The 20245-nt window shown below is 42.4% G+C and overlaps 1 protein-coding gene across 1 annotated transcript; it reads right to left on the bottom strand.

Annotated features, from left to right (window-relative positions):
• Nucleotides 1–1368: 1368 nt before the first annotated feature.
• Nucleotides 1369–20079, bottom strand: CHMP5 (charged multivesicular body protein 5). The gene is made up of 8 exons (XM_039474762.2): nucleotides 19936–20079; nucleotides 18968–19072; nucleotides 17194–17240; nucleotides 14039–14132; nucleotides 13236–13307; nucleotides 7255–7363; nucleotides 4625–4737; nucleotides 1369–2048 (listed from the first exon to the last, which is right to left on the bottom strand). The coding sequence occupies exons 1-8, from the start codon at nucleotides 20002–20004 to the stop codon at nucleotides 1998–2000; spliced, it is 660 nt and encodes a 219-aa protein (XP_039330696.1). The 5' UTR covers nucleotides 20005–20079; the 3' UTR covers nucleotides 1369–1997.
• Nucleotides 20080–20245: the final 166 nt, after the last annotated feature.

Here is a 20245-nt window from a genome sequence, read left to right as displayed (position 1 = left end):
AAATCCATGAGAATAGCTGTGATCACTAAATAAAAGTGAATAGAGAAAAAGTCTCTTTGGATAAAAGCTAGAATCCAGAGGGAGCAGTAACATTAGAGAGTTGAGGATTTCAGAAAGAAGTCTTAGAGGGAATAGTCAGAGGAACAGAAGAACCGGAGAGTACTGTCACAAAAGCCAGGAGAATAGCGATTTGGGTAGAATGATTGCTCACTCGTATCCAATGCACTAACAATCTAGTGAGAGGGCTAAATATCACCCACTAAAATGGGCAATATGTGAGTCACTGGTAACACTAGGCAAGACAAGAAATCAAAGATAAATGTTTGCTGACAGTGATCTTCAAGATAATGAGATTAATTTGGATATGTTAGATTCTAGGTAATGATGGGCATTTAAATGGAAATGCCCAGAATTGAAAATAAGGGTAAGAAGGCTAGGCTAGTGACAGTCATTTTGAGTCATTAGTGCATAGGTAATAGTTAATGGGTGTGAGATTTCTCAAGGGGAGTACAGATTGGAATTATAATGAAAGAAATATTCAAGGGGCTAAGAGGTGTCCATATAAGAGAATAAGTGGATCAGATTAGAAGAAAACTAAGAACTCAGAAAAGCCAAGAAAGATTTCAAGAAGGTAATGATGAATACTGTAATGTTTGCTCCCTCTGGAAGGCTTCTTGAGAAGGTGAGGTTGGAGATGGAAGAGGGTAACATATGTTACCTTATCCCCACTTATAACTAGACAAGAGTGAACTCCTGAAGAGAGGAACTGTGATTGTTCTCACTAACTCCTGGACTGGTACAGAGACTTCTACAAAGCTGGTGTTCCTAAATGTACATTGGTTTGATCTGCAGACACATGAGAGTCGGGTGCAGATGACAGTGTGAGGCACCCAGCTAGGCTGGAGGGGGAATGCTGCTGGCAAGAAGTTGAGTGAGGAAGGGAGAACAGGATCATTAAAGACTCTGAAATTGGGCAGGAGTTTGAACTTGCTGTAGCACTTCAGGCACCTTCCAAGAAAAGAATGAAGCCATTGCTTTTTTATTGTTAACAATCCTTCCTTTCAGAATAGCCCGTTGCAGTTAACAAGTTACTTATGACCATTACCTCAATTATTCCTCACAAAAGCTATCTGTGAGCTAAGCATGATTTTACTAATAAGGAAACAGAATGTTAGAGAAGCTGAATAGACTACTCAGTGGTTAGTAAATGGCAGACCCAGAGCCCGAGCTCAGACTGTTCCTTGCTCTTTCCTCACAATGCTACTGGTTAACTTGGTTTCTGTAGTGGAGTTATAGGCTGAAATGACATTCGAATTCTATTAAATTTGGTTTCCACAGTAAAGGTTTTAAGATGAAGTGATATTAAAATTATATCCTTTTGAAAAATATTTATTGAGTATAAATAAATGTCCTATACATTAAATATCAAGAAATATTCATTATTGATTACAAGTCAAGATGTAATACTGAGGGAACCATAGAATCAAAATACCCACTCATAATACAGTAGTGATAATTCCATTCCAATACTGGACATAGTAATGTTTTGTTCACAAGACACAACAAAACCCATCACTTTAACCAACCTATAGAAAAGGATTGTGACTCATAATATGAACAGCCCCAATAATCTCATCTTTGTCTTATTGAATTATCAGGTCATTTTGAGACTGTAGAGTTACACTGTCATAGATTTTTAAGATTCCATTTCCTTAGTTTTATTTCAAATTATTATTAATGAATGAAAACAAGTCATACAAGCCAAAGATACTTTTAAACTAAGTTCGTTTTTCATAAGAAAAAAAAAAAGGAATCAAATTTTAGTACAAAGAAAGCATTTCCCAAGCAATGAGTCTCTTAATGGAAAAAATAAAAGAGCAGTATTATTAAACTTTCCTTCAAAGAAAGGAAAGAAACCTAAATCTGTTATGGTAAATTTGGAAAGATAGTCCCATAATATGTGTTTGTTTTACAAGATATACTTGAATGATGCAAATCTACGAAGCAGGGATCTGTGGCAATCCAAATTCATCCACCAGAACTCCATCCTGTAAAAAGGAAGCAATGTTTAGTGCCACTATTTTTCCACTTGACAAAAAAGATTACAAACATTTAACATTTCTAAGTATTAAATCAATCAAAACCAAAATCCCACTCATGGGAATAAGCTTGACCTGGTGCAGTAGCTCACGCCTATGATCCCAGCACTTTGGGAGGCCGAGGCGGGCAGATCACGAGGTCAAGAGATCGAGACCATCCTGGCCAACATGGTGAAACCCCATCTCTACTAAAAATACAAAAATTAGCTGAGCATGGTGGCGCATGCCTGTAGTCCCAGCTACTTGGGAGGCTGAGGCAGAAGAATTGCTTGAATCCAGGAGGCAGAGGTCACAGTGAGCCGAGATTGCACCACTGCATTCCAGCCTGGTGCCAAAGCAAGACTCTGTCTTAAAAAAAAAAAAAAAAAAAAAATGAGAATGAACTTTTTCATGAAAGGTAAAGGAGGAACTGATAAATCAAGAAGAGAACTAGAAAGGACCACAAGGGGGATCCTCCACAGGGGAAAGAGAGAGAAAGATAAATCTAAGAGTAAACCTGGAAAGGGGAAAAGGAAGCTGGAGGGTCAAGGAAGAAAGGTTAAGGAGTTGGTCCTTGCCTCCATATTTGCATTTTCACTCTGATCCCGAATGTGGACCAACAACTTTCCTAGCCTCCCAAATCCTTGAAGGAGCAGTGCCCTCGGATAGGGAGTCACTTTCATATCATGCTTTACTATAATCATAGGCAGTGATATCACTAACACTAAAAAAAAAAAACAAAAAACCAGGGCTGCTCTCTCTGTGGAGTAGCCATTCTTTTACTCCTTTACTTTAAAAACAACAACACGCTGGGCACAGTGGCTCACACCTGTAATCCCAGCACTTTGGGAGGCTAAGGCAGGCGGATCATTTGAGATAAGGAGTTCAAGGCCAGCCTGACTAACATAGTAAAACCCTATCTCTACTAAAAATTCAAAAAATTAGCCAGGTGTGGTGAAGCATGCCTGTAATCTCAGCTACTTGGGAGGATGAGGTGGGAGGATTGCTTGAACCTGGGGGTGAAGGTTGCAGTGAGCTGAGATGGTGCCACTGCACTCCAGCGTGGGTGACAGAGTAAGACTCCATCTCAAAAAGATAAAATAAAAACAACAACAACAAAAACTCCATATATCCACAGCATATTTAACTCAGGAATCTGTGACCTTCTAAAAGTGGAAATAACAGATGCTTCAGGGACTTGTTACTAGGAAATTAACAAGGTGGGGTATGGTAGTGTTAATAAAATTATTTCATGGGTTGTTAAGGAAAAGCAACCCATGGACCTCGGACCTTGAAGTTGCCAGAGAGGTCAGGGAGGAGTGGGCAGTTCAGAAAGGCAAGACTATCCCAGGCTCAACAGAGAAGGGAGGGATGCAACAGAGGAAGATGTACACTCACAGCAATCAGCAATAATGGAGCTAAGAAATCACCTGCTCCCTGCCCTTTGCCCTCACATTTTACAGGTAGGAAAAACTGATGAGGTTTAGAAAGAAGACATAAATTTCTGCTATTTTGTTCAAAGTCACACCACACCCAGCCTGGCTGTCATTATTAGTGGCTCACACCTATAATCCCAGCACTTTGGGAGGCCGAGGCAGGCAGACCGCTTGAGGCCAGGAGTTCAAGACCAGCCTGGCCAACATGGTTAAACCTATCTCTACTAAAAATACAAAAATTAGCCAGGCGTGCTGGTGTGCACCTGTAATCCCAGCTACATGGGTGGCTGAGGCACAAGGATAGCTTGAACCAGGGAGGGGGAGGTTGCAGTGACCCAAGATAATGTCACTGTACTCCAGCCTGGGTGACAGAATGAGTGTCTCACAAAAAAAAAAAAAAAAGATAATCATGTAGATTTGAACAGACTTTTAAGTTTGCAAAGTCCTTTACATAGAAGATCTAATTTCTCTGCACAACAATTACGTGAGATACTTGTAATTATCTGCATTTTACTGAAGCAAGGAAAACAAAAGCTTACAACTAAGCAATCAGTCATACTTAGTGCCAGGTGTCTGGATTCTTTTGCCTTAAATTAGAATCTTTCTACATTAAGTTTTATGCTTAAATTATTTATCTGTAGTTTAAAAAGCCCACCCATTCTAAACTCTTGTGTGTACAGGGGGAAAAAAAAAAAGAAAAAAAAGAAACACAAATAAAATTAAAAATCCACCCAAAATAATTAACTCGTGTGTATGTAGTGTGAGACATTGTCACTGCTACTTAGCAAATCTCACCTATGTGTTGCTTATGCTTTTACAGGAAATGTCTAAGACCCATCAGTGGTGCCCAGTGCCAGCTCACAATAAAGGTGATTATGTATTTTACACAAATTGTCATTGTATAAAAACATGCCTGAGCCTCAGTGACAGTATTTATGCAGTCAGTTCATCATCGAATGCAGAAAACTGGACCTTCAAGGGTTCGCAAAATAATGCCCAGAACCGTCTTTCTTTGTTCCAATGTAAGACTACCTTTTAGATTCCCAGACATATGGTCAAGCATAAGCCTTTGCTATTTTGCATTAATATATAAACAGAAAAAGCTTTCACCTTGTTTTTTGTGTCAGTGGGAACACCTTCTGGAATTGCAGGTGCAGATGCTGCCTCATCCAAATAAGAACTGTCTTCATCAGCCAGAAGCTCATCACCCAGTGCATCCAACTCTGAGATCAAAACAGTCAACATTTTTAAAAAATGTAAGCAAGAAAACTGGCAGCTAATAAATTCTCTCATTAATTGATGAAAGAAGGCAGTGAAAGAGGGCATGAGATTGTTGTATGCTGTGTGACCATTACATGAAATCTGACTCTAAAAATAAGTCTATGGTAAAATAAAAATAAGTCGGAAGTAGACAAGAGGAATGACAACAGCAGGTAGAGACTCATCAGGGGCAACTGAAGATGGGAAATTGAAAAATAAAGAAATAAATGGAGGCCGGGCGCGGTGGCTCAAGCCTGTAATCCCAGCACTTTGGGAGGCCGAGGCGGGTGGATCACGAGGTCAAGAGATCGAGACCATCCTGGTCAACATGGTGAAACCCCGTCTCTACTAAAAATACTAGAAATTAGCTGGGCATGGTGGCGTGTGCCTGTAATCCCAGCTACTCAGGAGGCTGAGGCAGGAGAATTGCCTGAACCCAGGAGGCAGAGGTTGCGGTGAGCCGAGATCGCGCCATTGCACTCCAGCCTGGGCAACAAGAGCGAAACTCCGTCTCAAAAAAATAAAATAAAATAAAATAAATAAATGGAAAAAAAAAGGTTCTAAGCAAAAATAGACCATGGAGAGAGCGAGAAAGAAGCAGCAGTAATGTAACAGGGGAATCACACAATAGAAATCCAGTGTGGAATGGTTCAGTCATCTACCCAGTTACTCATGCTAGAAATTGACAGCCATCCTTGACACCTCCCACTTCTTCCACACCCAATCAATCAATAAGTCTTGTCCACTCAACTTTCTTTTTTTTTTTTTTTTTTTTTTTTTGAGACGGAGTTTCGCTCTTGTTACCCAGGCTGGAGTGCAATGGCGCGATCTCGGCTCACCGCAACCTCCGCCTCCTGGGTTCAGGCAATTCTCCTGCCTCAGCCTCCTGAGTAGCTGGGATTATAGGCACGCGCCACCATGCCCAGCTAATTTTTTGTATTTTTAGTAGAGACGGAGTTTCACCATGTTGACGAGGATGGTCTCGATCTCTCGACCTCTTGATCCACCCGCCTCGGCCTCCCAAAGTGCTGGGATTACAGGCTTGAGCCACCGCGCCCGGCCTGTCCACTCAACTTTCTAAGATTTCTTCGATCTGTCCACTTCTGTCTGTTTCTGCTACCATCACCCTAGCTAGTCTCAGCCACCATCATCTCTTAAATGACTATACCAATAACTTCCAGACTGCTGTCCCTGAGGCCATTCGACAACGCTTCTCATTTTTTCACGCTAACCCCTACTCATCCTTCAGGTCCCATGTCTCTCCCCGACTACTAACTAGGTTAGAGTCCCTTAGTATGTCCTCCATGGTACCCCATACTTCTTCCCTATAGCCTGTGCTCTAGTAATTTTTTTTTTTTTTTTTTTTGAGATGGAATTTCGCTCTTGTTACCCAGGCTGGAGTGCAATGGCGCGATCTCGGCTCACCGCAACCTCCGCCTCCTGCGTTCAGGCAATTCTCCTGCCTCAGCCTCCTGAGTAGCTGGGATTACAGGCACGTGACACCACGCCCACCTAACTTTTGTATTTTTTTTAGTAGAGACGGGGTTTCACCATGTTGACCAGGATGGTCTCGATCTCTTGACCTTGTGATCCACCCGTCTCTGGGTGGCCTCCCAAAGTGCTGGGATTATAGGCGTGAGCCACCGCGCCCGGCTGTGCTCTAGTAACTAATTACTTGAAGCAAACCATTTATGTCTTGCACTGGTAGAGGAGAAACTTCCTGAATGTTGGAACTGCATTTTTCTTCAGTGCTAAATTCCTACCACCTTGTATAGTACCTGGCATACAGTAGGTGCACATTAAGTATTTGCCAACTGTTTTTTTTTTGTCTTTTCTTTTGAGAGAAGGTCTCACTCTGTTGCCCAGGCTACAGTGGTGCGATCTTGGCTCACTGGAACCTCTACCTCCTGGGCTCAAGTGATCCTTCCACCTCAGCCTCCAAGGAGCTAGTACCACAGGTGCATACCACCATGCCTGGGTAATTTTTGTATTTTCTGTAGAGACAGGGTTATGTCATATTGCTCAGCCTGATCTTGAACTCCTGGGCTTGAGTGGATCTGCCTACTTTGGCCTCCCAAAGTGCTGGGATTACAGATGTGAGCCACTGCGCCTGTCCCCAACTATTGTTTCTTAATTGGTTATGCTGTTCTGAGGGAAAGGACTCCAACTAGGAAAATAGGGAGAACAAAATCAAAAGGAATACAGTAAGGAAAGGCCAGGTTGAGGATACTTACACATACTAAGCACCAGGTCAAGGCCTGTACCTGGACCTTCCTTCAGAGTTGACACATCCCACTGTTATTGGTAGAGTATGCAATCTAATGTGTCTGCCTCACAAGCTCTTTGCCCAGGGACTGTACCATAAACTAACCTTCAGGAAATCCTGATAGAAATTTTCACTAGCATTGGGGAAAAGGTCCCAGGCAGTTGTTCCTTTTGGACTCCAAAACTAAATATAGATTATTTTTCTCATAACTTACCTGCTTCTAGGTCATCTTCATCCAGTTCTGGGGTACCGTAACTGCGACTCAGTGCTTCTTGGATTTCATTTGCATCTTCCATCATATCCTCTAGCTGATCTTGTAAATCCTATGGAAATATGTATGAGAGGATTTTCTCATTTACCATTTTCTTCTAACTACCCACTTCCCCTACATTCTCCTTTGAATATAGACATGAGCAACTTTTAAAAAGATAATGTAAAATGCCAAGCACATAAACAGTTCTCAACAACTGTTAGTTCACTCCCCATCCCAGTTTTTAGCTAGTAATTTCTTTTTTTTTTGAGACGGAGTTTCGCTCTTGTTACCCAGGCTGGAGTGCAATGGCACGATCTCGGCTCACCGCAACCTCTGCCTCCTGGGTTCAGGCAATTCTCCTGCCTCAGCCTCCTGAGTAGCTGGGATTACAGGCACGCGCCACCATGCCCAGCTAATTTTTTTTTTAATTTTTAGTAGAGACAGGGTTTCACCTTGTTGACCAGGATGGTCTTGATCTCCTGACCTCGTGATCCACCCGCCTCAGCCTCCCAAAGTGCTGGGATTACAGGCTTGAGCCACCGCGCCTGGCTTAGTAATTTCTTTTCTTTTTTTTTTTTTTGAGACGGAGTTTCGCTCTTGTTACCCAGGCTGGAGTGCAATGGCACGATCTCGGCTCACCGCAACCTCTGCCTCCTGGGTTCAGGCAATTCTCCTGCCTCAGCCTCCTGAGTAGCTGGGATTACAGGCACGTGCCACCATGCCCAGCTAATTTTTTGTATTTTTAGTAGAGACGGGGTTTCACCATGTTGACCAGGATGGTCTCGATCTCTCGACCTCGTGATCCACCCGCCTCAGCCTCCCAAAGTGCTGGGATTACAGGCTTGAGCCACCGTGCCCAGCAGTAATTTCTTAATGTCAACAACTGAGCAGACAATCCTCTAAAGGACAGGTTCAAGTAACTCTTAAACATCCCTTCCCATTAAAAGCATGAGAGATTGCTTAAAGAATTAAAAATCATAAGCCCAAAGATGTCCTCTAATAATAACTATGAATGTTACTGACCCACATAATCCCCCACCTATTTTTGGTGGCAAAATGTGAACTTAAAGCTTAGAATTGGTGATCTCACATTTTATTTTTTACTTTATTTATTTATTTATTTATTTAGATGGAGTCTCACTTTGTCACCCAGGCTGGAGTGCAATGGTGCAATCTCAGCTCACTGCAACCTCCGCCTCCCGGGTTCAAACGATTCTCCTGCCTCAGCCTCCCGAGTAGTTGGAATTACAAGTGCGCACAACCATGCCTAGCTAATTTTTGTATTTTCAGTAGAGATGGAATTTTGCCATGTTGGCTGAGCTAGTCTTGAACTCCTGACCTCAGGTGATCTGCCCGCCTCAGCCTCCCAAAGTGCTGGGATTACAGGCATGAGCTACCGCACCCGGCCACATTTGATTTTAAAGTGCTTCATGGAAGTCCAAAGTCCTATGTGAGAATAGATGATCATCAGCTCTCTACTATTACAGAAAGTATTACTTGAAACATTAAATCAAACAACCATCTTGATCTAAACTATCAATCCTTTTCTAGTTAATGAAGACAGGTAAGTTATTGAGACAAGCAAATTATTCTTCTCAAGTCAGCCAAAGATGATTATACTGTGTAGAGAAAGAAGGCAAGAGTAGAAACTACTGAAGTGGTACAAAAAGTTAGTTGCACATGGCCCATCCTGGATGGAGAACCAGAAAGGGAATCATGATAGGTGTCACAGTTGAGACAAGGCTGGTGAAAAAAATGGACCGAGGGCATAAATCATGTATGAATAATCTACCTGTGCTTAACTGGGAGATTACTACAAGGCTAAAAATGCAGTTGTCCCTTGATATACGCAAGGCATTGGTTCCAGGATGTCTGCCTATACCAAAATGTGCCCATATCCAAGTCCCCAACTGGCCTTCCATATAGGTGGTTTTGCATCCTGCAAATACTGTATTGTCAATCTGCTTTTGGTTGAAAAATATCTTCATGTAAATTACTCATGCAGTTCAAACTGCATATGCTGCTCAAGGGTAAACTATAATGTGAAACCAACCTAAGAACTGGTATAGCATCACAAAGGGCAGCTGGTATAATGGTAAGGAGTGAGACTTGAGTCAGACATACCCAAGTTCAATTTTGCCATGACTCAATGAGAAGTAATGTCTCTAAGCCTTATTTTCCTCTTTTGTAAAATGGAATTACTAGTAGCCACATCTCACTGGGGTTGTTGTAAGGGTTTACTGGAATAATATGTGCAAAACACTAAGCACCTAATACTATATATGTTCACTGTATTAAGTATGTGCAGAACAACAATTTGCTCTTCATATATTAAAATTCCACACAGATGGGAACAGAACTAGTGCTGATAAAGCGAAAGGACCAAATCAGCACCATTTATCCTTCAGAATTTCTAGAGCAATGCAAGACATTTGAAAATTCTGTCAGGCGCAGCAGCTTATGCCTGTAAACCCAGCATTTTGGGAGGCCAAAGTGGGTGGATCACTTGAGCTCAGGCGTTTGGGAGCAACCTGGGCAACATGGCAAAACCTTGTCTCTACAAAAGATACAAAAATTAGCTGGGCATGGTGCATCCCTGTAGTCCCAGCTACTCAGTAGACTGAAAAGGGAAGGTGGCTTGGCCTGGGAGGCAGAGGTTGCAGTGAGCTGAGTGAGACTGAGTTGCTGTATCCAATCTGGGGAACAGCAAAAGAAAAAGAAAAAAAAAAATTCCTTCCTGGCCCCCAAATTAGAGTGAGTTTCTATATAAAGGTGAAAAAGGTAGTGAAATGGAGGGGAAAATAATTTTTTTTAATTTTGATTTTCTGCATTTCCAAGTACCAAACTGCAGCATTAAATGCATGTTTAACACTCTGCTACACAGAGAAGCACTGGCTGAGTAATAATTAAAAGACAATGAAAATAACAGAGAAAGCTAATCAAGTCAAGCTTATACAATAGTATTACACATCAAAACACGTCTTCCCAAATCATCTATGAATAGGATTCCTAGCAACAGACTCCAGGATAGACCACAGAAAAAACTCATCCCACAAAGAATTAGCTGGTTCTCTATTGTATAAACAAACAAAAAGCAATATAAAAAAATATAAGCACTAAGCTAAAAAGAACATTGATGTAGTGATATGCAGAAACTGAAAAAAGAAAAACAGACCTACACACACTCAGAACAGCAAAATAAAAAGTTAAAGCTATAAAACAAAACAATGGAAATGTTTTCCAAGTAAAGCATTTTAGAAAAATAAATCTAACCAAAAAATTCAAATCTAACCAAAGACACATACACACCAAAAGAGTTAAAAGGGCTCTCCACCTGTCATGCTGGCAATCTATTGGAGGACAGGAAAAGGATAATTAGGCAGGGAGACAGACAGACAACCACAGGTGAAAGACGAAGAGACATACGAAACATTCACAAAGACTAAAGTTTCTCTTTTGTTCATATTAAATACCTCTAATTAAAACACAAGGAACCCTAAAAGCAGAAGATGCCACTGCGTTCCATTATATTTTATTAGCAAACAACATTATACAAAAAAAGATGGATGGAAGTGGTGGCTCATGCCTGTAATCCCAGCACTTTTCAAGGCTGAGGTGGGCGGATCACTTGAGGTCAGGAGTTTGAGACCAGCCTGGCCAACATCTCCGCTAAAAATACAAAAATTGGCCGGGTGCAGTGGCTCAAGCCTGTAATCCCAGCACTTTGGGAGGCCGAGGCGGATGGATCACGAGGTCAAGAGATCGAGACCATCCTCGTCAACATGGTGAAACCCCGTCTCTACTAAAAATACAAAAAATTAGCTGGGCATGGTGGCTCGTGCCTGTAATCCCAGCTACTTAGGAGGCTGAGGCAGGAGAATTGCCTGAACCCAGGAGGTGGAGGTTGCGGTGAGCCGAGATCGTGCCATCGCACTCCAGCCTGGGTAATGAGCGAAACTCCGTCTCCAAAAAAAAAAAAAAAAAAAAAAAAAAAATACAAAAATTAGCCGGGCATGGTGGCGCAGGCCTGTAGTCCCAGCTACTCGGGAGGCTCAGGCAGAATTGCTTGAACCCAAGAGGTGGAGGCTGCAGTGAGCCGACCGCACCATTGCATTCCAGCCTGGGTGACAGAGCGAGACTCTGTCTCAAAAAAAAAAAAAAAAAAAAAAAAAAGACAAGCATACACAGAACATTGTTATCAGTGTTATCAGTGAAGCTCCTGCAGAGTATCACAAAGTTTAATTCCATGCAAGCAGACACTTGTGGAGGATTAGAGACAGCCAAGGGCAACCTAAGGAGGGGTGCTTGAAAAAATAAGAGAGGGGAAGAATGCCTTCACTCTTACTAAAGATCGGCATTAGCAGAGACTACCTTTGCAGAGGCAATAAAATGCCTGGTATGCAGTAACTGCTCACCCAACAAACACTGCTTGAATCAGGCTGTACTGCTTTCTCTTCTTCTCTCCTGTTTTTTATTTTTATCTCCTTTTATAGCCTCTGATTCATCATCCATCAAATACTTTCTGAGCACAAATCACGGTAGGGCATTGTTGTGAGCACAGAGGATATAGCAGTGAACAAAGTAAGTCCTTGCACTCAAGGAAATGAGCATTCTAGTCAGGGGGTAAAGGTCAAGAGCAGCATTTTATTTACAGAAAGGAAGACTCTCTCTCCTCTGACCAGTTACCACCCACTCCCTCTGCTATCTCTTCTTGCCACCTGGGCTGTTCATCTGACAGCTAGGAGCTGCCAAGTTCTTAGGGCTCACCTCCCTGGTCAAAACCCAATTCCAATAAGAAATGCTAACTTTAAGGAACTAAGGACATCATCATTAAAAATCTAAGGAGAATTACTAGAAAAGGGAACCAAGTCTACTATGCCAGGAGTTGGGTTAAGCCCTTTACATACACTTTACCTACATATCTTCATTTTAACATTCATGACAATCCTGGGAATAGGCAACAACATCACTACTCTACCATTGAAGAAACAAACTAAGAATCATTGAGTTACTTAAAAGTAACTACTGTATGCTATTATAGGCCAGGCATTGTGTGCGTAGATATACTAGCTCATTTATTTCATCCTCATAATATAGATGTTCCTTATCATAGGGTTACATCCTCATAAACCCATCATAAGTTCAAAATATCTTTTTTTTTTTTTTTTTTTTGAGATGGAGTTTCGCTCTTGTTACCCAGGCTGGAGTGCAATGGCGCCATCTCAGCTCACCGCAACCTCCGCCTCCTGGGTTCAGGCAATTCTCCTGCCTCAGCCTCCTGAGTAGCTGGGATTATAGGCATGTGCCACCATGCCCAGCTAATTTTTTTGTATTTTTAGTAGAGACAGGGTTTCACCATGTTGACCAGGATGGTCTCGATCTCTTGACTCGTGATCCACCCACCTCAGCCTCCCAAAGTGCTGGGATTACAGGCTTGAGCCACCATGCCCGACCCAAAATATCTTAAGTAGAAAATGCATTTAATACACCTAACCTAGTAAACCATCACTTAGCCTAGCCTACCTTAACTGTACTTAGAACACTTATACATTAGCCTATAGTTGGGCAAAATCATTTAACGGCCTATTTTATACTAAAGTGTTGAGTATTTCATGTAACTTATTGAATATTGTACTGAAACTGAAAAACAAAATGGTTATGTGGATACTCAAAGTATGGTGTCTACTGAATGCATATAGTATTTGCACCATCATCAAATTGAAAATGCATTAAGTTCAACTGTCTTAAATCGGGGACTGTCTGTAACTGTATGTGGCACTAGGAAACTGAGATATTTGGTACCCTTTCTTGAAGTCACTCTACTACTAAATGGCAGCCCGAGGATTTAATTTCTCTACTGTGCTCTTCCTATCACACACACACTCGTTTGGATTCTCTCAGAAACTAGGGCACGTTCTTGCAGAAACTAGCATATGTCTCACCTCGATCTGGTCGATTTTCACTTGCTTGTATGCCTTCTTCATTTCCTTTACTCCCAGTTTCATAGCATCAACCTAAGAAAAGGAAGAAGAAAACACAATGTCTTAGGAAGTCATGGTGGTTAAATTGTCTTTATTTATTTATTTATTTGAGACAGAGTTTCACTCTTGCTGCCCAGACTGGAGTGCAACAGCTCAATCTCGGCTCGCTGCAGCCTCTACCTCTCCGGTTCAAGTGATCTTCCTGCCTCAGACTCCCAAGGAGCTGAGATTACAGGTGTACGTCACCACACCCAGCTACTTTTTGTATTTTTAGTAAAGACAGGGTTTCACCACGTTAGTCAGGCTGTTCTCGAACTCCTGACCTCAGATGACCCACCCACCTTGGCCTCCCAAAGTGTTTGGATTACAGGCATGAGCCACTGCACCTGGCCAGTTACACTGTCTTTAAAAAGCCATAGGAAGGCTGGGCGCGGTGGCTCAAGCCTGTAATCCCAGCACTTTGGGAGGCTGAGGCGGGTGGATCACGAGGTCGAGAGATCGAGACCATCCTGGTCAACATGGTGAAACCCCATCTCTACTAAAAATACAAAAAATTAGCTGGGCATGGTGGCGGGTGCCTGTAATCCCAGCTACTGAGGAGGCCGAGGCAGGAGAATTGCTTGAACCCAGGAGGCGGAGGTTGCGGTGAGCCATTGCACTCCAGCCTGGGTAACAAGAGCGAAACTCCGTCTCAAAAAAAAAAAAAAAAAGCCATAGGAAAAGAAAGTAAGAATAAAGAAATGAAATAACTGGGAAAGAAGTACCGTGGTCTTGGTGTCCTTCAATGACTGAATGGTATAATTGGCTTGTTCCATGTTGAATGATTGTTGGGCGAGATTGTCCCGCTGCTGCTCATACCTTTTTAGGGTAAATTGAGAATGGCAAATATATGAGCCCGATAGAAATCCTGAAGAACAAAGTATCCTTACACTAAATAAGAGTATTTTCTTTAAAAACAAGGAGCAAAAGGCCGGGTGCGGTGGCTCATGCCTATAATCCCAGCACTTTGGGAGGCCGAGGCAGGTGGATCACGAGGTCAAGAGATCGAGACCATCCTGGTCAACATGGTGAAACCCCGTCTCTACTAAAAATACAAAAAATTAGCTAGGCATGGTAGCACATGCCTATAATCCCAGCTACTCAGGAGACTGAGGCAGGAGAATTGCCTGAACCCAGGAGGCGGAGGTTGCAGTGAGCCGAGATCGCGCCATTGCACTCCAGCCTGGGTAACAAGAGCGAAACTCCGTCTCAAAAAAAAAAAGCAAAAACAAAACAAAACAAAAAGGAGCAAAAACCTTAAAAATTAGATGACACACAGAAAAACTGGCAAAAACAATTTAATCACTCTAACACAAATAACATTTCACGTGTCCCTCCAGTCTTTTTCCTTTGCATGTACAGTCATGAGTCGCTTAACAATGGGGATATGTTCTAAGAAATATGTTGTTAGGCAATTTCATCACTGTGCAAACATCAAACAGTGTACTCACACAAACCTAGGTGGTATAGCCCACCACTCACCTAAGCTATATGATACAATCTACTGCTTGCTCCTAGGCTACAAACCTGTACAGCATGTTACTCTACTGAGTATTGTAGCCAATTGTAACACAATGGTAAGTATTTATGTATCTAAACATCCAATAGAAAAGATACATTAAAAATACAGTATTATATCCTTATAGGAGCCAGAGTGATATAATGCAGTCTGTTCTGTCATTGACAAAATCACTGTTATGCAGCACATGACTGTATTTTAGTTATAACACTATTTTCCAATTAACATTATAGCATTTGCTTTTTTCTGTGTTGCTGCATATTTTAATGTCTTTATAATTATTTCCTATGATAAATATCCAGAAGTGAAATTCTTAGAGCAAAAGGTAAAACTATTTTTAAGGCTCTTCATACATGTAGCTAAATGTTTTTCCAGAATTTTGAACTCCTTTAAGACAGGCATATTTTATTTTATTTTATTTATTTATTTACTTAATTATTTGTTTAGAGCAGTCTCGCTCTGTCGCCCAGGCTGGAGTGTAGTGGTGCCATCTCAGCTCATTGCAATCTTTGCCTCCTGGGTTCAAGCGATTCTCCTGCCTCAGCCTCCCAAATATGTGGGACTACAGGCCTGTGTGACCACGCCTTGGAGTTTCACCATGTTGGCCAGGCTGATCTCCAACTCCTGACCTCAAGTGAGCTGCTATTTTGGTCTCCCAAAGTGCTGGGATTATAGGCATGAGCCACTGTGCCCAGCTTCAGGTGTATTTTATTAATCTTGTATTCATAAATAGGTAATCCATCTGACTTAATATAATGTCTGGTGTTCAAAATGTTTTTAAAATAAAGTTTTACATCAAATTATAGTATTACCTCAAAGACTTATGTCACTATGGTCTTTATGCAATATTTGGAAACAATCTAACAATCCAACCAGAAAAAGAATGGTCCATTCATGGTGCAAGCAAATGGTAGAATATTATAATCTGATTAAAAAATATAAAATTTCCAAAGAATATTTAAAAGAACAGGGAAATGCTCATGATATAACATTAAGTGGAAAAGGATAACCTACATATACACACTACAATTTCAGTTTTCTTCTAAAAAGTTATATGCACACATACCACATATGCAGAGGCAGAGAAAAGAAACTGGAAGAAATTAGCATTTTGAAGGTGGTTATTTCTAGTAGTAAGAATCTAGGTCAATTTTATTTTCTTCTGTTCATATTTATGTATCTTCCAAGTTTCTACAAAGAACCTGTATTCTTTTTATAACAAAAAAGGTTACTTAAAACTAGCAATGCTACCAATTAAGAAGGTAAATCACTTCACCACACTCCCACCAGTCTAGGCATTACAATTTCTTTTTCCAATTCGATCTAATTTAAAAGGAGGAAGATGGCATCTGGTATCCTATAAAAAGTCATTTTAAGCCGGGCACGGTGGCTCAAGCCTGTAATCCCAGCACTCTGGGAGGCCGAGGCAGGTGGATCACGAGGTCAAGAGATCAAGACCATCCTGGTCAACATGGTGAAACCCCGTCTCTACTAAAAATACAAAAAATTAGCTGGGCATGGTGGCACGTGCCTGTAGTCCCAGCTACTTAGGAAGCTGAGGCAGGAGAATTGCCTGAACCCAGGAGGCGGAGGTTACGGTGAGCTGAGATCGCACCATTGCACTCCAGCCTGGGTAACGAGAGCGAAACTCTGTCTCAAAAAAAAAAAAAACAGTAGTCACTAACCATATAAGGCCACTTAAATTATTTAAATTGCCTAAAATTTAAACTTCAATTCCTTAGTCACACTAGCCACATTTCAAGTGCTCAATAACCACATGTGGCTAACAGCTACTATTTTTTTTTTTTTTTTTTTTTGAGACGGAGTTTCGCTCTTGTTACCCAGGCTGGAGTGCAATGGCGCAATCTCGGCTCACTGCAACCTCCGCCTCCTGGGTTCAGGCAATTCTCCTGCCTCAGCCTCCTGAGTAGCTGGGATTACAGGCACGCGCCACTGTGCCCAGCTAAGTTTTTGTATTTTTAGTAGAGACGGGGTTTCACCATGTTGACCAGGTTGGTCTCGATCTCTTGACCTCGTGATCCACCCGCCTCGGCCTCCCAAAGTGCTGGGATTACAGGCTTGAGCCACCGCGCCCGGCAACAGCTACTATATTAAACACACAGATATAGAACATCTCCATCACAACAGAAAAAGTTCTATTTAGATGGAATTTGTTACAGCAGACATTGCTGAACACATAGTGGGGAAGAACCCAGCTAACTGTATTTAATTGTACGTCAATGAAAATTCTTAATTAAATCAAGAGTGCTTAGAAAATGGTACGAAAACCTGAAGGAATGGAAGACCATTTCCATTTTAGTTAAACCTGCTAGAGGAAAAGAGATTGTGTGTGTAACTTACATCCGCTTTTGCTTTAAAACTCGCAATGCTTTCTGCTTGACCATATTCTGGAAAGAAAAACAGATTTAATAAAAATAAAGTGGAAAACAGACATACAGTAAAAGAAATTTCCCATAGCCTCAAACTCACATGCTATTTCCTCTTTTCTTCAAAATAGTAGACATAATGGCTCCTGGATTCTGTTCTTCCCCTCCCAAAAGCAGGTATCTCTAAGGTCTAGTCTTTAAGCGTTAGCTCCTGTCTTTGCATCCCACATCCCAGAATCCTGAACTACTTTCCCTTTTTCTAATTCATATTATCTCCACCTCTAGCCCCCAAAGTGCTGATTCTGTATATCCAGTTGCCTTAGGGAGATTCTTCATTTGTATAGCCTATCAACTTAACCTCAACAATTCCTAACTCCTAAACCTTACCTCACCTTGGAAATAAGTAACAATGGCCCCACCAATCTCTCAACTCTCCAGGTTGAAAACCTTTATATCAACCTTATCTTTCCCCTTTCTTTCTTCATCCACAGTAATCCTGCTAACTGATTTCAGAACTCACTTTCTTTTTTTTTTTTTTTTTTTTTTTTGAGACAGAGTCTCGCTCTTGTTACCCAGGCTGGAGTGCAATGGCGCGATCTCCTCCGCCTCCTGGGTTCAGGCAATTCTCCTGCCTCAGCCTCCTGAGTAGCTGGGATTATAGGCACGCACCACCATGCCCAGCTAATTTTTTGTATTTTTAGTAGAGACGGGGTTTCACCATGTTGACCAGGTTGGTCTCAATCTCTTGACCTCGTGATCCACCCGCCTCGGCCTCCCAAAGTGCTGGGATTACAGGCTTGAGCCACCGCGCCCGGCCAGAACTCACTTTCAAACTGATTCTTTGGTTTCCTATCACCATGGTTTGGGCTTTCATTGTCTCAAGTCTACATGGGCTTTCCTGCCTCTGGTTGTTCTTCATTCCACACCATCCACTAAGATGGCTGGGATGGGAAAGGCCTTTCTTTTCTATAGAATTCTGTAGATCATTTTGCTTGTCTTCTCCAATGAGGAAGGAAAAATAGATATTACTTCACAGGTGATCATAATTCACATTTACTGAGTGCTACTGTGTACTAGACATAGTGCTATGCAGGTCACATCAATTACCTAATTTAATCCTCACACTGTAAGGTAGGTATTATTTACATATGGGAAAACAGAGGTTCAGTGATATACCTAGGCTCACATGGTTAATAAGTTATGGACCTGGAGAAAACAAGGTAGTTCTATATCCACAGTCCATGTGCTTAAACACAGTATTTTATGTTCCTACCTAACAGGAGTGGAAAATAAGCAACTTTATCAAGATCAAAACTACTAGGCAGTGACAGTGTTAGTATTAGAACACTGGTCCTAGATGCCTAGTTCAGTTTTTCCCAGCAGGCCACTCCTTAAGCAGTCTAATACACCAACCTAACGTGACCAGCTTGGCAAGTCACTGATCCTGAGCATAACCTAGTCCTCCTCTCCAGATCACTACCTTCTCAGTATAATAGGCTAATTCTCATATACATCCTTCTAGACATGTGATCAGCATCTCTTTCCACATGATCAAACCCCAGCCTCCCTTCCATATTTGGTTGCAAACTGTCCTCACTAAAAGAAACACTCTCACATGTTTTCACCTTACCAGATTGTAAGCATCTCTTCAGTAGGGATGTTCACAGCCCCTACACTAGGCTCTATTTCTATAGGTGTTAAAACTAGGCTGTGCCAGCACCTTGTGCAGCAGTTGCTGCCTACATTACCTTTGCAGGACCCTCTCTCATCTTCTTGATCTGATCCTTGTACTTTACTAGCTCAGCATCCAATCGAGAAATCTTCTTGTCAATGGATTCTGCCCTGCTGTCCACCTTGGGGGAAAACATCAAATGCACTGGTAGTTACTGCAATACACTTATTTCAGAAGGGGCAGGTAGAGAGGAAGGAATATAGAGGAAGAAAAGAAAAAAAGGAGCTTATGGGGAAGGGTGAAAAACAGTGGTTAGCAAAGAGGGGTGTTCCCAACCAGAAACCCTGGGCTTTTATAAATTATACTCTTGACCTTCCCTGCCATACTGCCCCAATTCTGATATACCAGCTAGCCCTCAAGGGGGTTGGGGCAGATAATAATTTGAGAATCACTGGGCTGAGTTGGAATTTCCCTGGAATCAGACTAGCCAGGCTGAGAGCTCATCCAAGAGGAACGTGAAATGGGCCAGTGCCCGGCTGATTGTAGATCTAATGCCACTTCCTAGATCGGGGATGGTGGTTTAATCTGAAGGGCCAGGATTCTAAGTTTTGTGTTACTGAGATCCAGGATTGAGGTACAGACTTGTTGACCTAAGATATCAAGCTGAGTCCTGATGTGAGCTGGGGATGACAGCTCAAAGAAGGGTAAGAGATCAGGCAGAACGAAGTGGGAAGCGTATGTGGGCCTAGGGTTGGGTGAGGTGAGAGGATCAAGGCGAGAGCGAGTGGACGGACAATGGGCATCAAAACGCGTTGGGTGCAGGTAGGACAAGGCAGTGATGGGGTTAGGGGGTCCCTGGTTTGTGGCGTTAGGAATGACTTGGGTAACAGGGATGAAGGAGAGAAGACGAGATAGAGAGGGCCGACGTGTAAGGGGCCCAGGACCAGGAATGAAGTGGAGGAATAGGGGCCCGGGGCCGGGGGTGGGCGGGGTCGGGTGTGTCAGAGGTCCTGAGCCTACTTATATGCATGGTCAAATGCCCACCGTGCCAATGCAGTCAGTCAGGCTGGGCGGCGGAGCCTTGGGTTTCGCTTTCCCGAAGAATCGGTTCATCTTGGGCGGCCGCGAAGAAACCTAAACACTGGAGCAAAACCAGAAACGGAAGCAGAGTCACCCCGCCTCGACTTCCGGCCCCACCCCCGTGCGCAAGCGCAATATGCCTCCAGCAGTTTCCCGATCCTTTTTCCGGATTTTCAGTCAGGTCTTCCCGGGAAAGAACGCTAAACATCTCGGTGCACCCGGAGAGAGACTGCAGGGGGCGGGGCGTTGGTGGAAGGAGTGGGAGGGGTTTCAC

Source organism: Saimiri boliviensis, chromosome 2, assembly GCF_048565385.1.
Source record: "Saimiri boliviensis isolate mSaiBol1 chromosome 2, mSaiBol1.pri, whole genome shotgun sequence".
NCBI classification, from domain to species: Eukaryota; Metazoa; Chordata; class Mammalia; order Primates; family Cebidae; genus Saimiri; species Saimiri boliviensis.
This window is presented reverse-complemented; position numbering and strand designations above follow the sequence as displayed.

Excerpts from the sequence above, each read along its gene's own strand:
- CHMP5 (XM_039474762.2), bottom strand. The coding sequence starts at position 20,004 with ATGAACCGATTCTTCGGGAAAGCGAAACCCAAGGCTCCGCCGCCCAGC. Across the intron at positions 14,133-17,193 it reads GTTTTAAAGCAAAAGCGGAT|GTATGAGCAGCAGCGGGACA; the intron begins GTAAGTTACACA and ends TACCCTAAAAAG. Across the intron at positions 7,364-13,235 it reads TGAAAATCGACCAGATCGAG|GATTTACAAGATCAGCTAGA; the intron begins GTGAGACATATG and ends ATATTTCCATAG.